Genomic DNA, 18,636 nt, shown 5'->3' with positions numbered 1-18,636 from the left:
ATTGATGACCAGCTCCTTCATTTTGCTGATGTTAAGGGATAGATTGTTTTCTTTACACCATTACACTAAACACCGTCTCTTTCTGTATTCTATCTCATCGTTGTGGTGTCATTAGCAAATTTGTAAGTAGAGTTAGAGCTGAATTTGGCCACATAGTGAGTTTATACAGCCTTGCTGGGCACTGGTGTCGAGGATTATCGTGGAGGAGGTGTAGTCATCAATCCTTACTGATTGTGGTCTATGCATCAGGAACTTGAGGATCCAGCTGCTGAGTGGGGAGCAGAGTCCCACATTTCTGAGTCTGGAGATGGGTTTGGTTGCAATTATGGTGTTGCAGATGGTCCTAAAGTCAATAAATAGGAGTCTGATGTAGGTGTCCTTATTAGCCAGATACTTCAAGGATGAGTGTAGGATCAGGGAGATGGCATCTGCTGTGGACCTATTGTGACAGTAGGCAAATTGTAGTGGATCAGGGCAGTCTTGGAGGCTGCAGTTGATGTGTGCCATAATTAAGCTCTCAAGCAGTTCATAATGATGGATGTTGGAACTACCAGGTGGCAGTCATTAAGGCGCGTGGTCTGATTTTTCTTTGGCACTGGGATGATAGTGGTCTTCTTGAAGCAGATGGGAACCTCACATCTTAGTAAGGGGAGACTAAAAGTGTCTGCGAAAAACTGCTGCCAGCTGGTCAGCACAGGATCTAAGTGCATGGATGGGGATTCAATCAGGCTAGTTGCTTTCTGTGAGTTCACTCTCAAAAAGGCCAATCTGACATGTGCAGCGATGACAGTACAGTGGCACCCGAGGCAATTGGGACAGGTGACGACATCATTTCACTGACCTTCTGTTCAAAATGAGCTTAGGATACAATGAGCTCATTGGGGAGGGATGCATTGTTGTCAGCGACTCTATGACTTCATTTTTAGCCCATTATATCACACATGTCTTGCCACAGTTGATATGTGCTCATGTGGTTAGTCTGGGACTCTAGTTTAGTCTGATATTATCTCTTGGAGTCCCTGGTGGCTTTTGAAGATTGTACACAGGTTTCCTGTATAGGGCAGGGCCACCCAACTTGGAACACCTCAGAGCTTTACTTCAGTCAGAAGTGGATCTTCCAATTCATCTGTGGTTTCCAGTTGGGGAAAACTTCGATTAACTTCTTTGGCATGCAGTCCTCTACACCCGTACTAATGAAGTCTTTGATGGTAGTGGCAGACTCATTTCATTTGGCTGCTGAGTTCTTGAATACAGACCAGTCAACCAACTTCAAGCAATCACATAGGAGCTTGCCCATTACCTCAAGCCAGCACTGTACGGTTTTTTGTACAGGATCCTCAAGCTTCAGTTTCTGCTCGTAGGCCAGGAGAAGGAGCGCAGCCTTATGGTCTGATTTACCAAAATGAATGAGGAGGATGGAGTAGGTGTCTTTGATGGTTGTGGAGCAATGATCTAGGGTGTTTGAGCTCTGGTGGTACAGATCATGTGTTGATGGTATCTTGGGAGTACACTTTTGAGGTTGGCCTGGTTGAAGTCACCAGCTACATTGAGCAAAGCCTCAGGGCATTCTGCTTCATATTAATGTCTACAATCCTTAGGGGCCTTGCCTAATGTACCATTACTCTTATGTGAACCTCAACTGTGAGTGTTTGCTAGAATCTTTGAGTATGAAGGTCAAAACTAATCCTAATCTTATACAAAATCTAAAAGGCTTCTGAAGATGAAGTAAGATTGGAGACAAGTTGTTCACAAAATAACTCGAGGGCAAGATTCTAACAATAGAAACTTTACTCATCAAAAGCGGATGGTATATGGGTTCACTAGGAATGTTAATAGTATAGAAAGCTGAAGATGGATTCAGCATAAGTTGAGATTTGTTTTGAAATGGCTGGAACAAGATTGGGGTAGATTTCTAAATGAGGAAGAAAGAAGTCTCAAGTTCATTTTTAAAGCAGCAGGAAGACAACAGAGCACAGCACAAACAAAATTACCTGTGTTGTTTAAATTTCATTATTTACTGAATAAATATTTTTATTTAATGAAAAGTGACCGCTTCTTTCCCAGTAGCCGGTATTTTTGTTATACCTTGAAAGATGCAATAACATCTTTGTCAATTAGAGTCCATGGCAATGCATTCCATACTTCAATAATCCACTGCAAAAATCAAAATTCTCCTTACCTGTCTCCTTATGTTTTTTATTGTCCTTTGTTGGACAAAGGATGAACACTGTGCCCATTTTCTCTTGAAAATAGAAGACTGAAAGTTACCTAATACAAGTCTTCAAAATGTAATAAACAAAGACCTCCCAAAAATAATTTTTAGAGAATATTGCAGTGCTGTGTGAAAATTGATGTGAGGCTTTCAACAAGATGATGATTACAAATAGTTAGCAGGCTAATGTTTAGCTTCAGAAATTGTAACTAGCTGAATCTGGCTCATGCAGTTGAGATTATTTTCAACAAAAATAATTTTAAAACAAACAGATATCTTTGTTTAATCTTCATATTTGCAGATTTAATGAAGAAGAAAACTAGGTTTCCAAAGTGGTGGCCTAACGTCAGATCCTATTAGAATTTGTGAGCATATTGAAAGGCTCATAGATAAGGAAACAGATCCTTTCATATCCTTTTAGCTGTTATGGAATGAATTACTTGATTTTCTAAAAATTAAAATCTCAGCCATGCTATATGATCACAGATTCAGACGCATGATATTGGACCTTGGATCTTGGATCTTGGTCTTGTTAGTGAACCATGCTTGGTTTTTCCAAAGAACCTTGATAGTGATTGGAATGACATCAGCCAGGTGGATCTCATAGAATGAGCTTCCTGACTGGGGCTGTGAACCTGGTCCCAATCAGGGAGTCCTGGCTGATAGATATAAACAGAAGTGTCAGAGGTTCTGTTCATTCTAGGAGTCAGCTCTGAGCTAGCTAGGTCAGTGTCATGCACCAAACACTTGTAAACAAGGGATTACTTGGTCATGAGACACTGGCCTTTGTGAAGCTATTTCATTTATGTGACCATTTTCCAAGATGCACACAACAAGAGACGTCTAAGGTTCTTGAAATCATAGCTCATGGCGTAATGTTACAGGTATTGTCTGGTAACTGTGTACTACATAGAGGCCATTGAAACAAGGAAGGCTGCTTGTGGTGATGTAGACTACAGCAGATTTGGATTATATGTACAATAGTAGAGGCCTCTAATTTGAATGTAGGATATTAAAGTGTAATAATTCTGTGTAGAGTTTGATGTATTGCAGCAAAGGTTGCAGTTTGAATTTATGCATCATAGTAGTTGTGCTCAGTGCCAGGGATGAGGCAGATTAGCAGACATCATCTATGTTGCTATTAAAGGAACTAATACTTTGGTTACTTTATGCTGCAGAGGGGAACTCTAAGGAGGCCCTGTGTGGAAATGGAATGGTTATCTTATAATTTATTGACTAAGTTGGATTATATATGTATACCTTGCTGCCATGCTAACAGAAGTACTTTCAACCTTTCCCTTGCTTAAAAAGAAAGCTAGTGTTTTCTCTGATATTCTTCTATTTCTACAGATCACCAGTATGGAAACTGATTATGCAAAACTTAAGAGAAAGTATAAGGAGCTCAAGGCAAAAAGTCAAGAAGTTATCAGCGCTGTGAGTAAGGAACAAGATATTCAGGAGGTGAGATTTTATCTGATCTATGAATTTGTGAAATCTGTGATTTTTGATAAGGAAATTAATGCTTGAAACATAAAATGGCCAAAGGAAAACCCAAAGATGCTTTACTGGTACATAAACAGCAACTTCGTGTTCACAAAGGAAACGAATGGTGTGAATATAGTAATCCCAAAAGAAGCAGTGTGAAATGTTGGACAAAATTATCATAACAAGAGAGAAAGTGTTGGTGTTGGAGGAGTTGGAATCCTTGAACGTGGATAAGATGCCAGGGCCAGATGGATTGTTCCCTAAGATTTCGATGGAGACCAAGGAGGAAATAGCAGATGCTCTGTGGATTAATTTCCATTTTTCACTAGACACTGGTGAACTGCCAGTGATCTGGAGGAATACAAATGTAGTTCAGTTGTTTCTAAAGGAAATGGCAAACAATTCTGTAATTAGTCGTCTATTGATGGTGAGCAAATTGTTAGAATCTATTCTAAGAGATCAGTCACTTAGAAAGACATGACTAGTCAAGGATAGTCAGCATGGCTTTATTCAGGAAAGGTCATGCCTTACAAATTTGAGGCATGTGGAAGTGTCAAGGAGGCTCTAAGTGTAGTGCAATGGATGTTGTCAACATGGAATTTTTTTTAGGCATTTGACATGACACACTGGCCAAAAAAGTAAAAGCCCATTGGATACAGGGTAATGTGTCAAACTGGATCCAAGGTTGGTTTAGCAATAGGATTGAAAGAGGAATTCTCGATGGCTGTCCTTGCAAATGGAAAGCTCCTTTAAGTGCTGTTCCACAGCGTTTAGTGTTAGGATCCCTGCTGTTTGTTTTAAACAATTAAACTTCAGTAATTTTGACTTCAATGTGGGCCCACAATTGGGAAATTTGCAGATGACAAAAATTGGCTGCGTAGGGGGTAGTTACAGGATAACTAAGCTCCAAAATTACGTAGATGATTTGGTGATGTGGGCAAGAAAGTGGAAGATTACTTTGAGGTAATGCATTTAGAGAGATCAGACTATAAAAGGCAATACCTAATAAATGGTAATATACAGAGACGGGTAAATGAAGTGAGAAATCTTGGAGTGTCAGTACATAGCTCCCTGAATGTAGCAGTACAGGTACAATAGGTGCATAGCTCCCTGAATGTAGCAGTACAAAATTAGAATATAATGATGAAACTGTATAAGAAACGCGTGAGGCCCACGACTGGAATATTGTGTGCAGTTCTGGTTACCACATTACAGGAACGACATAATTGCTGTGGAGAAAGTGCAGAGGTGACCTATTATAATGTTACAAAAGGGAATTGTACCTATGAGGAGAGATCTGAGAAGTTGGTGTTGTTTTCCTTGGAATAGAGAAGACTGAGAGGGTGACATGATTGATGGTGACAAAATAGAGAGGGGCAAAGATTAAGTAGGCAGGAGGAGACTGTTTCCCATAGCAGAGAGCTCAAAAACCAATAATCATAGATTCAAACTAAGTGACAGAAGGATTAGAGGGGACATGGGGAAAATTTTTATGCAGAGGGTAGTGAGTCTCTGGAATTTGCTGGCTGAGTTGGTGCTGGAGACAGAGACTCAAAATCCTTTTAAAAAATATTAGGATCTGCACCTTAAGTGTTGTAAGCTGCAGGGCTATGGACCATGTGCAGGAAGATGGGATTACAAAGGGCATCAAGCTATCTTTGTCAGTATGGACAAAGTGGGCTTCTAATCAGTGGTGCACTAAGAACAATTGCCAGAGTGTTATACTGTTGGCATAGATCATATCTTAAAATTCAGACATACATTGACAATGTCAGCATTTGCAGTTTAGAAAATGTTCTATTCTTCAGACCTCTGATGTGCAGTATAAGCAATGTAGCCAGTAAGAAGATGCAACTGTCCTGCCCTGAATTACTGGACCAGAAGGTGAAGGTTCAATTTCATTCTATAATGAAAAGTACTGATGTCAGCCAGATATCAGTAGAGACATTCTGTTTGACTTTAGTACCTTAACCTAGAGACTGGGAACACTGCATTGACGTTAACTGGAGTTGGGGCAACAGGGATTTGGAGAAAACGTTTTTGGGAAGATTGCAGTGAGGTTTGTTTTTTAAAAAGAGCTGGAATTAAAAGAATTGTGCCTTATATTGTACTGAAACGCAGATAATTGGTTTCATTATCTTCAACAGCAGTTAAAAAGGAGTCAAACAACAATGGAGAGCGTACAGCAAAGGCTTGAAGAAGAAGTTAAAAACCGGGAGTATCTTGAAGCTGCACTGTCTAATGCCGAGCAGTCAAAAGTACGAGCAGAGGAGGTAGGGCTGTAAGGAAACTGCTCCATTTTAATTCATCAGTCACTGGTACCAGAAGAAAGAAGGAGCTGTACTATTGGGACAGCCTCATCTCAACAGCGCTGGGATCAGTGCCCTGGTAACTCTCATAAGCAGGGTTGTAGAAAGAGCTTTAAAAACTTAATAATGGAGATTTGGAAAGTTTCAGAGAAAGGACATTTGGAGTACCACAGAGTTACGACGTACTTAATGATAACCAGAAAGTGACTGGAAGGGAGAGAAATGTACAAACAAGAGTGTGCACCAGTAAATAAGATCAAAGTAAGCACACATGGGAGGAACCTAGAATTAAAGGCTCTTTATCTGAATGGTTGCAGCATTCATAACAAGATGGGTGAATTGAAAACACAAAGAAAAAAGAGATAATGGGAACTGCAGATGCTGGAGAATCCAAGATAATAAAACGTGAGGCTGGATGAACACAGCAGGCCAAGCAGCATCTCAGGAGCACAAAAGCTGACGTTTCTCCATCTTCAGTCCGCCTCCCCCTCTCTCCCTATTTATTCCAGTTCCCTCTCCCCATCCCCCTCTCTGATGAAGGGTCTAGGCCCGAAACGTCAGCTTTTGTGTTCCTGAGATGCTGCTTGGCCTGCTGTGTTCATCCAGCCTCATTTTATTATAATGGAAATAAATGAATCTGATTTAATAGCTGTACAGTGATGTTGGTGCAAGTTGGCCAAGGCTGGTATTTGAATATTGAAGGGTATTTGACATTTTGGAAGCATATTAGGAAAGAAGTAGTAGGATAGCTCTGTTAATAAAAAGAAAGGATCAGTACGGTAATGGGAAGTGATCTTGGTTCGGAATACCAAGATGTAGAATCTGTTGGGTAGAGGTGAGAAGTAGCAAAGGAAAGAAACCACTGGTGGGAATAAGTTTTAGGCCACCTAACAGTAGTTGCACAATAGGACAGATCATAAAGCAAATAATAAACAAAACGAATGCTAATACTGGAAATCTGAAACAAACAGAAATCGCAGGGGAAAAAAATCTAGCAGCATCTGTGGAGAGAAAGCTGTTAATGGTTTTGGGTCCAGTGACCCTTCTTCAGAACAGCAGTTAAACTGTTAACTGCTTTCTCTTCAGATGCTGCCAGATCTACTGGCTTTTTCCCAGCAATTTCTGGATTTGTTCATAAAATAAGAAAACATCAGAGCTTGCAAGAATGATATTGACGTAATTGTTAGTGACTTGATTAGACAGTTCAAATTGGCAATGGTAACCTGGATGATGAGTTCGTAGAGTGATTGAAGACTGTTTCTTAGATTAGTAGACCATTTTTAGTATGTTCTGGAACCTTCCAGGGACTAGGCTATTTTGGACATGATGATGTATAATAAGATAGAATTAATTGATGAGCTTATCATAAAAGAAACTCTAAGAAGAGTAATCATAACTTGATAGAATTCCACATTCAATTTGAGTGTGAGAAGTGTGTGTGTTTATAACTAGTGTTTTGAACTTAAAGACATTATGAGTACAAAGACAAATTTGGCTAAAGTGGACTAGGATAATAGTTTAAAAGATAAGATGCTTGAGAAGTAGAGGCTGGCATCTGAGGGGATATTTCATAATTTTCAGTAAAGCTATATTCCATTGAGGGAGAAAGACTCTACCAGAAGGATGCAACATCAGTGGTTAACTAAAAATGTTAAGAGTGGTATTATTTGAAATAAAAAGTATACAACGCACAAAGATTAGTTGGAGGTTTATAGATTTTAAAAAGTTTCAGAAGCCATACAAGAGAAAACAAGGAAGAAAAATAAAAACAGGATATAAAATCATCAACACGTATATAATAAAGGAAAAGAGAAGCTAAAGTGAGCATTTGTCTTAGACCAGGGTTTCTGAAGCTAACAATTTTGACTGCTAAGGCCAAACAAGCTAGCAATAATAACTGTGGAGATAAATCTACACCTTAATGGAACTCTGGCAATGGGCTACTTTGATAGAACTACAACTTCTTGCCATACTGTGCAACTGGTTATCGCAAGGTATGCCAGTACCAATTCTATTTTACTGCCTTGGATTTGACCCACTGGCATTTGCTGCATTGCCATCAGGCCACTTGTTATTCCCTTTACACCTGCTACCCCCCTCCTGCTCACATCATCTGCCTCCTTACTCACTTCCAATAGCCTAAAGGTCTTGTTGACAGTGAGGACTCATGACAGGGAAGTGGCAAGTTGTGAGGGATCAATGCAGCAAGTGATGGAGTTGGAGGAAAATGAAGATCAACAGGGAGACAGCAAGTGGAAGAGTTGGTGAGCTTTGATATGACAGAGAGGGCAGAGGAATTTTCTCTTGGATGTTGGGAATCAATTTTGTCAAAGGTCTGAGCCTTCAAAACAATGTTGGAACTCTCCTCAACTCCCTCCGTGTCCCATCCCCAGCTCTCATAACCACACTCCTCCTCCCTAGTCACTGGAGTCATGTCAATTTAAAAAGGATTAAAGTAGGTTTTTGGTGGATGAAAATATTGGCAAGTACCAGTTTAAAGGGTGACATTGAGGAATTAATGGAAACCAGGGAATGGCCAAAGCTTTTAACAAATATTTCATGTTCGTCCTTCACCAAAGAAGACAGGAAACAAAGAACATTTCACGAATCAAGAAATAAAAGAAAAAAAATGAATTTGTAACAATCACTATTGTGAGAGAAAAACTAATAGGCATACTAACGGTATTTACAGCTGACTTTCGCCTGGATCTCAAGACCCTAGTATGTAGGCCATAAAAATGGCTGCAGAATAGTGGATAGGCTGTTTGGAATCTTCCAAAATTCCCTAGACTTTGGAAATATTCTAGTGAAATGGAAAAGTAGAAATGTAATGCCTCTGTTCAAGAAAGTGGGGAGACAGAATGCAGGAAAATATAACTCTACTAGCTTAACATCTGTAACTGAAAAAAAGTGATTATTGATAAAGGTAGCAGCATTTGAAAATATTAACACATTTAGCCAGAGTCAGCATGGTTTGTGAAAGGAAAATCATGTTTGACAAGTTTAATAGAGTTCTATAGGGATGCAGCGTGAATAAAAGGAGAACCAGGAGATGTAGTGTAGTTTGTTTTTCAAATTTCATTCATTAAGGTGCTACATAAAATATTACTACAAAAGATAAGAGCATATGAATTGTGGGGCAATGTATTAGGATTGATAATAGACTGGCTAAGTAACAGCAAACAGTCAGTTAGAAAACTGTAACCAATGGACTGCCACAGGATCAGTGCTGGGGCCCCAAAAATTTACAATACATATTAAATACTTAAATGAAGGAACTGCCTGTATGAAAGCCAAAATTAGTTGATACACAGATAGGTAGGAAAGCAAGTTGTGAACAAGATACAAAGAATTTTCAAAGAGATATGGATAGTTTAAGAAAGTGGGAAAACATTTGGTAGTGGAAGTATAATGTGGGAAACTGAGAGAGTGTCCACTTTGCCAAAGCAGTATTATTTAAGTGGAAGGATATCTGCAGAGGGTTGCTGTACAGAGGAACCTGCATGTTCTTGCATATAAATCATAAGATCAGTTTGCAGAAACAAAGGTAATTTAAAAGGCAAACCTATAAGTTCAATTACAAATAAAAACAGAAAACTTTAGAGACAGCCAGCAGAATAGGCAGCATCTGCTGGGGAAACAAGTTAGTTGACAGTTAAAAAACAAACATTTCCTCAGAGCTAAAGGGTGTTGCAGGTGGTCATCATTTAATATGGAATATGGAAATATCATATATACACCTGGAAATAAATAGAATAACCTGCAAAATATGTTGAAGATCAAAAAATTATTAAAGGGCAGCAAGAGAAATTTTGTAACAAAAATTTTAAAAAATAGAAGATGTGTTGAGGACATATTTTCCTTTAAAGCTCCACTTTGCCATTGTTGCCAAGCTTCCTATTTCACTTACCTTTTTAATAAATAGCATTGGGTTGAATAATCCCACAAATGCAGCATGTCCAATATATTTTATAAAGACCAATGGACTGAACTAAAATCCTCAATAATGTATACTTGTTTCAAAATTTTCCAATACTCCTTTATATAGAAAGGCATGTCAACTTTTTACATTGCATGAAGACCACAAAAGAACAGTCAGAAGAAAGGAAGAAAAATAGATGGAATTAAGGAATGGGGCTGGAAGAACAGTTAAAAAGAATTACTGTTGAAAAGCTTTTAGAAGGAGGGAGCTCTGGTGTTTAGTGGCAAGTTGGCTGGAAGAACAGCTGCCAAATGGTTGGACTGAGGAGGATGGGGAAAAAAGAGCAAGCTATTGTTGACTAGCAAAGGATTTATTCAGACTGAAGGACCGAACTCGAGTGGGAAGAGACAGGGAGGCATTTGAAGGAGCTGGAATTTGATTTGTAATGGAATAAGGAGCTAGTGGAGCAGGACATTGAGAAGCATAAAACAAAAAGATCAAATCAATAATGAGAACTACGAGCATGAGTAGGTCATTTGGTGCCTCGAACTAACTACACCATTTAATTAGATCGTGGCTGATCTGATCATGGCCTCAACTCCACATTTTGACCTCTGTCAGATAAACTTTGACTCCCTTGTTCATCAAGAATCTTCCTTAGAAATAATAAGTGATCCCTCCTTCACTGCTTTCAAGAGCAAAGTGTTTGAAAGACTTGCAGCCTCTGCAAGGAAAATTTTCTCCATATTTCCCATTTAAATTAAAGTCTTTAGTTTTAAAAACTGTGCCCCGTTTCTAGCCTTTCAAATAAGAGGAAACACTCTAATTTACACAATCAAATCCCTCATGGGCTTAAAGGTTTCAATAAAATCACCTACCAATTCTGTAAACTCCCAACAAATACAGGCCCAATCTGTCCATTCATTCTTCATTAGATAATTCCTACCTCCTCAGGTATCAGTCATGTGAACCTTCTCTGAACTGAATCCATTGTAATTTCACCCTTTCATAATTAAGGAAACCAAACTGTGTACAGTACTCCATGTGTGGTCTTACCTGTACCACTGGAACAAAACATTCCTAAATTTATATTCCGATCTATTTGCAACAAGTGGCAATATTCCAATTGCCTTCCGAATAGCTCGCTGCATTTGTGTACAAACCTCTTGCGATTCAAGTAGTAGAATATCCAATCCCTCTCAGAGGTCTGCAGTCTGTTTCCTTTTAAATAATGTACTGTTTTTCTAATCTTACTGCCAAAGTGGACAAGTGCACATTTTCATGCATTGTACTCTTCTGCCAAATTTTTGCCCACTCACTTGACCTATCCATATCTCTTTGCAGACTCCCCATGACCTTTTCACAACTTACACTCCTACCTATCTTCTAAATTTATCAGCCATATATTTATTACCCTTATTCAAGTTAAGGTGAGACATTGTAAATAATTGGGGCCCAGCACTGATCTGTGCTTCTGCCCTCACTCACCTTGCCAACCTAAAAAAATTCATTCAAGACTACTTTTTGTTTCCCATTAGCTAACCAATCTTCTATCTATCATAAATATGCTGCTCCTACGCTATGAGCCCTTTATAGAAATCATAAAAACCCTACAGTGTGGAAGAAGGCCATTCGGCCCATTGTGTCTGCACCACCCCTCTGAAGAGCATCCCACCCAGACCCACATTCCTACCCTATTCCTGTAACCCTCCATTTCCCATGGAAAACCTACCTAGCCTGCACACTATGGGGCAATTTAGCATGACAAATCACCTTACCTACATATCTTTGTACTGTGGGGGGAAACCAGGGAAAACCCATACAGACAAGGAAAATGTGCAAACTCCACACAGGCAGTTGCCTAAGGCTGGAATCAAACCTGGGTTCCTGGTGCTGAGAGGCAGCAGTGCAAACCACTGAGCCACCCTTATTTTGTACAGTAATGTTTTGTGTGGTGGTTGTCAAATGTCTTCTGAAAAGTTAAATTCAGCACATCCACATGTTTTCCTTTATCCACTAATATATTGATGTTTCCTCAAATAACTCCAGTAAATTACTCAAACATAATTTCCTTTTCACACAACCATGTGGACTCGGTCTGATTTTTCTACATGCTCAACTACAACCTTACTGAGAGATTCCAGTATTTCCCTTTGACAAGTGTTAATTTAACTGGTCTTTAGTTTCCTGATTTTTGACTCTTTGCTGGGAATTTTGGGAAATTGTAACCAATGCATCTATTATTTCAGTGGCTGCTTTTATCACATATTGAGGATGAAGTGCCTCTGAAGACTTGCCAGCTTCTAGTTCTAATAATTTGCTTGGTACCCTTTCCCTGACAGTTGTAATTGTTTTAGGTTTTCCCTCCCTCCACCTCTTGATTTAGAATTATTCCTGGGATGCTGTTTGTGTCCTTAGCAGTGAAGATAAATGCAAAATGTCTGATCAATTTATTTACCATTTTCTTATTTGGCATTATTTAATCTCCGGTCTTAATCTCTAGATGACCAAGACTTATTTTATCCACTCTTTTCCTTTTCAAATACCTATACGAATTCTAACTATCTGTCTCTATATTTCTAGCTAGCTTTCTCTCATATCTCCTTCCCTATTAATGCTTAATCACTTTGCTGTTTTTTGTGTTCTGTCCAATTCTCTGAACTGCCTCAGCTTTGCAGAATTGTATGCTTATTCTTTTGATTTGATACCCTCTTTAAATAGACACAAATGACATCTCCTCCCTTATGTATATCTTTCTCACTAGAATGTATCTGAGTGTCTGTCTTCCTAAGTGTCTGCTGTTATACCTCTGACCCATCCCTTTAACCTAATTTTCCAGTTCATTTGAGCTAGCTCTGTCTTCATCTCTTGATAACTGCCGGTTTAAGTTTAAATGGTGGCCTTAGGTTCACTCTTCATGCATTTAAATTTAATATGAAACACAATCATGTTATGATCTGTTACTTAAGAGTACCTTCACTATGAGGTCTTTTGTCTCAATGCACATTATCAGATATTTATAGCTTACTTTCTGGTTGGCTGTAGAAAATGTCGAAGAAACTGTCCCTAAAACAGCCTAAGAATGCAGTATCTGGGCTATCTTTGACAATATAATACAGCCAGTCTGTATGTAGATCAAAACTGCCCATGATTATTGCAGTACGTTTCTCAGAAGCACCAATTATTTCTGCTCTACATCACATGCTACAGTTTGCTTACTGTTAAAGGACCTACATATGAGTCCCTCAGTGATTTTGTACTCTTATCATTTCTTATTGCTACTCAAACTGACATCTGGGTCTCCGGACTGACAAGATCTCTCTCTACTGTACAGAAATTATCCTTATTGAATAAATCTAAATGGCGCACACCTTTGAACATTCAATTCCCAGCCTTTGCCATCTTAAAGCCACATCTGTGTAATGGCTATCTGATAATGCATATTTGTTTCTATTTGCACTGTCAATTCATCTGCTGTTTGTGTTGTTACAAATGCTAACAGAGCCTTTTTACTATTTTTGTAATCCCTAGCCTTTCTGCTGGTACTCCTAGCTTTGTTCACTTTTCCTTTCCAACCAGACTCTAATGATTATTTCTCTTATTGCCATCTTGCACTGTTCCCTCAATTTTTGTATTTAATTTGCCACATTTTCCCAAACTTGATCCCTCACTCCAACAGTCTAGTTTAAAACCTTTTTGCTGCTTAGCTTTATAATACTGTAATACTAGTCCCAGCATAGTTCAGATGAAAATCATTCTAATGTTCTAGCTCCCACTCTCCCTAGTGCTGATGCCTGCATCCCATGAATCAAAACCCATTTCTTACATATCAATCTCTGAGGCATATTTTTAACCCTTTCTTAATTTGCTTGTGGCTCAGGTCATAATCTAAAGATCATTTCCTTTGGAGGTTCTTCTTTCTAATTTAGCCTCCAGGTGTTCATATTCCTTCAGCAGAACCTCTTTCCTTGTTCTATGTTGTTGGTATCTATGTGAATCACAAAGACTGGATCCTCCCCTTCCTGCTGCAGGTTCCTCTCAAGCCTAGAGCTGACACCCAAAACCAACTACCGATTAGGCAACACAGCTATCTAGATAAACTCTTGCACTGGGCTACGTATTGTGTCTATTCCCTTAACTGTCCTCTGCTACTACAACGTTCTTCTTAACTACCCCAACTTGAATGACTCCCGATGCTGTGGTGCCATGGTCAGTTTGCTCATTCTCCCTGCAACCAACCATTTCAATCATGCAGGCTGCAAGAACCTCAAACTGATGGAATGATTACAAGGGCTGAGGTTCCTCCACACCTATCTTCTCAGACCAGGTACTTGCCTCATCACAATCGCACCTTCCAATCTGAAGACTGAATCAGTAGGACTGCCTCCTGCAACAAACTGGCCAGGTGATTCTCTGCTCCCTGTTGTGTTGCAGCATCCACAGTACTTCTAATTCAGTTACTCACTGCAGATGTGTTTGCTCTGCATCACACTGGCCTCCAGAATCTCCCACAGCCTGCAGTTGAAACATTTCACCTGCCCTGCCCTGCCATTTTTGTTACTTGTTAATGATATTATTTTATCTTTATTAATTGATAACTAATAAACCATAATACTCCCAATAAGATTTATCATAATTCACTTATAATTGAACCATTGAGTTACTAATCATTTGCATGAGTTTAGAAAGGTAAGTGAGCAAAATACTCACGAATAAATTATGTACCTGCTTACCTTTTACTTCACCCTTGATTTTTCTCCAAATGTGCTCATTCTCCTGGACTGAAGAGCATAGAAGAGAAGCTAGGATAGGACAGCCTCTCTGCATTCCCCAATCTTTTTGAAGTTACTACCTCCTGTCGGATTGCTGTCTTTACAACGAAGACTGTTCCTGCACCCTACATGTTTTTTAAACTTTTGTCTCCATGTCTGTCTGTCTCTCTCTTAAATCAGTAGCATAAAAACAAGTTTAGGAACTTCCAACTACCAATGGCTCAAATTCCATTCCTTTAATCTTTTGCAATTGCCTGAAGATGTTCTCTGAAAAGGAAAATGACAAAATTTTATGAGTTTGTAACTTAATGTATTTATCTCAATATTGTTGATCTACTTGGAGAAATAATTTAAGAATTCAATTTCCACAATAAATGTTGGTATATGTAACATTTACAGGGCTTTTTAAAAATATACTCTTATGAATATAAGAGATTCATATCAATGAAAAAGGTCTGAGCTAACTGATATCACCCAATATGATAATTATAATTTGACTAGACCCAGTCCCCCTCTGCTAGAATGAGCGATAATTAACCAGGCTCTTAGAGTCCAACATCTTCTTTTGGAGTATGAATCCATGTAGCTGTTGAGTGATGACAGCATTAGGTGGTGAACCTTTTTTGCAGTCAAGTATCCTTTCAGGTCTTATTATTTCAAATTGAAAGTGCAGCTGTACTCCATTAGGGATTAGGGTCTTCAGGAGATGAGATGGATATGGATGAAGAATAAAAATGACATTGCATTAATATAAAATTGAACATTGTTTTCAGGAGTTGGAGGCTTTCAGAACTCAAGTGCACTTTCTGAGCATGGAAATGAAGAACTATCATGCAGCAACAGAACAGAATCAAGCATTAAATACTGCTCTTGAAAGGATGCAATTGGAGAATAATGCTCTAGAACAGAAGGTAAAGCCCTTAAAGAGCAGCAATTAATACAATACTTAATATCACAGCAATGTGCAGTCAAAGCAGTGTACTGAATATCAACGGCACTTGTCAAATATAGCTCCAAGATAATTTTGAACTGATAGGCAGTATTCACTCAACACCTTGTGCACCAAAATATGAAGTTCTTTTTGCAAGTTTGTATTTCCAGAAAGAAGTTCAGTCATCATTTTGCAATTATTTAAATAATGGGCATATTGAGAGAGGGGTGCATATCAGGCGCACTGATCATTATGCCCATACGTGAGATATGCCGTCTCATCAAGGGAGGTTTCCAGATTCTATACTTATAGGGACAAGGGTGGGCCCTGCAGCCCCTCAAGCCTGAATTAGGTCTTGGCTGATCTAAGAAAAAGGTCAAAATAAAGGTGTGGCCCAAACAAGTATTCATTATAGAAATACATGGAATATAAGGAAATTGAATTCAAGAAAATCTTCAAAAGACTTGCCTTTTTGCTGGCCCCAGTCTTCATGATTACTGTTCAGCCAGCCATAGGATCTCTGGTGAATAAGATTTCAGTTTCTTCTTGACAGTTATGTAAACCTGTGGTTTGACCCTCTACAAGGGTATATTTTTCTTAGATATATTGATCTTGAATAGGTGTGATACTCTTCCGCAATAATATGTCAGCATGACTGGCCAGATTATGAGGATAGTGTGGATAGACCAGGCTTTTACGCCCTTGAATGCAAAAGATTAAGGGCTGTTTAATGGAGGTATTTACTGTGAATTACGAAGTTAATAGGATTGAGAGAAACTATTTTGCCTAATAGAGGAGCCCAGTGGCAGGCAGTGGCATAGCAGTAATGTCAGTGGACTAGTAATTCAAAACTTCAGGCTGATGTTCTGGCCACAGGAGTTTGAATCCCAAAATGTCAGATAGTGAAATTTAAATTCAGTAAAAATCTAGAATTAAAAGCTAGCCTAGTTTCAACCATCTTGCTCACTATCATCATTTAGGGAAGGAAATTTTACTTAGTCTGACTACATGTAATTCCAAACCCAGAGCAATGTGGTGGTCTCTTAATTCCCTTTAAAAAAATGACCTGGCAAGCTACGTACCAAAATGCTACAAAGCCTAAGGAAAGGAATGAATGAAACCTAGACCACTTGGCATTACCTAACCATAGAAAATGACAACAGCAAACACAATCCTATGAACCTTGAAAAGTACTCTTTAATATCTGGGGACTCGAGCCAACATTGGGAGAGTTGTTCCACAGACTAGTCAAACAACAGCTTGACAATCAGTCATTTACCCTTGATAAAGTAGCATAGAGCTACCTTGTTGCACTGCTGCAGATAAATCCACAATACTGTTAGGAAGGGAATTCCAGAATTTTGACCCAGTGACAGTAAAGAATGAAGATATGTTTCCAAATCAGGATGATGAGTAGCTTAGAGGGACCTTGCAGTTGGTGGTGTGCCCATGTATCTACTACCTTTGTCTTTCAAGATAAAAATTGGTTGTGGATCTAGAAGATGTTGTCTAAGGATCTTTAGCAAATTTCTGCAGTGCATCTTGTAAATAGTACACACTACCGTTACTGACCATCAGTGGTGGAGTGACCGAATGTTTGTGGATATGATGCCAATAAAGCAGGCTGCTTTGTCCTTGATGGTGTCAAGCTGTTTTGTGTTGGAAGTGTTGATGTGGGGTGAAAGTAGAAACTGAAATGTTTTGTAAAAATATTCTAAATTTCTACAAATTAATCAATTGACTGTACTCCACATTTTTCAGGGGCAGTTCTATTTGTTACATTAAAAACATATTTGCACCTGTTCGAACGAGCGTAACATTTTGATGAGTTTGAGTGCGAGGTGGGTGTCCGAAAGTTGAAAGTCTTAATTTCAGTCATTGGAGGAGCCACAGTGCAACCTGTATTGGAACTCCGAGTGACAGACTACAACTTTGTGCTTACCTGATATGCTGAGGGGTAATGACAGAAAATGTTGACAGTTCAATTTTAGTTGTTCCCACAAAGCCCGGCTGGATTTGTTGATTATTCTTTCATGTCTTCACATTGTGAGTCCATGTATAGTAATGCCATAACCACTGCTATCATTATCAAGAGTTGACCAAGGCAACCACAAACCACAATGTTTAAAACAATGTTATTAATAATAATAATAAAATAATTTGTGTTTAGCCATTGTTTAGAATCATACCTCCCCTCTTGTGTTGATCAAATGTGGATGTAAATCGTATCAATTGATTATTGATCCCAGAAACTTGGCCGTGTGAGAACTGTTACTATCTTAGTTTAATATTATGTAGGTACAAAGCTGTGAATGAGCCATCAGATGGTTTCAAATTCAAAAGGTTTTCCATTTATTGTTAATTTATGCTCCTGTGAAATATTAAAAATTCACGATTAGTAAGCATTAATTTAACTTTTTGATTAATTTATTAGCTCAACAAGGTACTGGAAGATCACAGAGAGATATCAAATTGTCAAGGAGCACAAAACAACAGTTGGAAAGAAATAGCAGATCGATACCAATGCCAGATAGCAGAATTGAAGAGAACCATACACAATCTCCAGGAAGATAAAGCCTGTGCATTGTGAGTAATATGAGTTCAGTTGAGAATTAAACAGAAATCTGTAAATGGCATCCATCCAGCTTATCCAGAACAAAAACTTCACAGTTTAGTAAATTTTTTTCTTTACACATTAAGACTTGAGCTATACCTCTGACAATGTCTCGTGAAGAAAACGGTTGTATAATTAGTGGACTTTGATGGAACATTCTGCTGTAGTTCTGAGTCATTTAGACACAGCAGAAACATTCTGTTCTTATAAAATAGACTGTGTCAGTAAGCAAGGCTACAAATGTGGAGCAATCTTCTGCTCTGTACTCAGTATTCCTCTTTGCACCTGACCCCCTGTCTTATCTATTATCTTTCAACATGGATTCTAAGCTTGCTAGCGCCATCTATTTTATACACTGCATAGCAATTACTTGGAGGGTAAACGAAAGAAT

General features: G+C 38.7%; 1 protein-coding gene across 1 annotated transcript in view; it reads left to right on the top strand.

The window, feature by feature from the left end:
* Positions 1-18,636, top strand: part of ccdc30 (coiled-coil domain containing 30) — a 161,813-nt gene that overhangs the window by 77,808 nt on the left and 65,369 nt on the right. Inside the window, exons 13-16 of the mRNA XM_048561449.2 lie at positions 3,563-3,673; positions 5,845-5,970; positions 15,474-15,611; positions 18,066-18,217. Coding sequence (XP_048417406.2) covers positions 3,563-3,673; positions 5,845-5,970; positions 15,474-15,611; positions 18,066-18,217 — 527 coding nt within the window. The remainder of the gene's footprint in view (positions 1-3,562; positions 3,674-5,844; positions 5,971-15,473; positions 15,612-18,065; positions 18,218-18,636) is intronic.

The sequence above is a fragment of the Stegostoma tigrinum genome, chromosome 28 (genome assembly GCF_030684315.1).
Source record: "Stegostoma tigrinum isolate sSteTig4 chromosome 28, sSteTig4.hap1, whole genome shotgun sequence".
In the NCBI taxonomy this organism is placed as follows: domain Eukaryota; kingdom Metazoa; phylum Chordata; class Chondrichthyes; order Orectolobiformes; family Stegostomatidae; genus Stegostoma; species Stegostoma tigrinum.
This window is presented reverse-complemented; position numbering and strand designations above follow the sequence as displayed.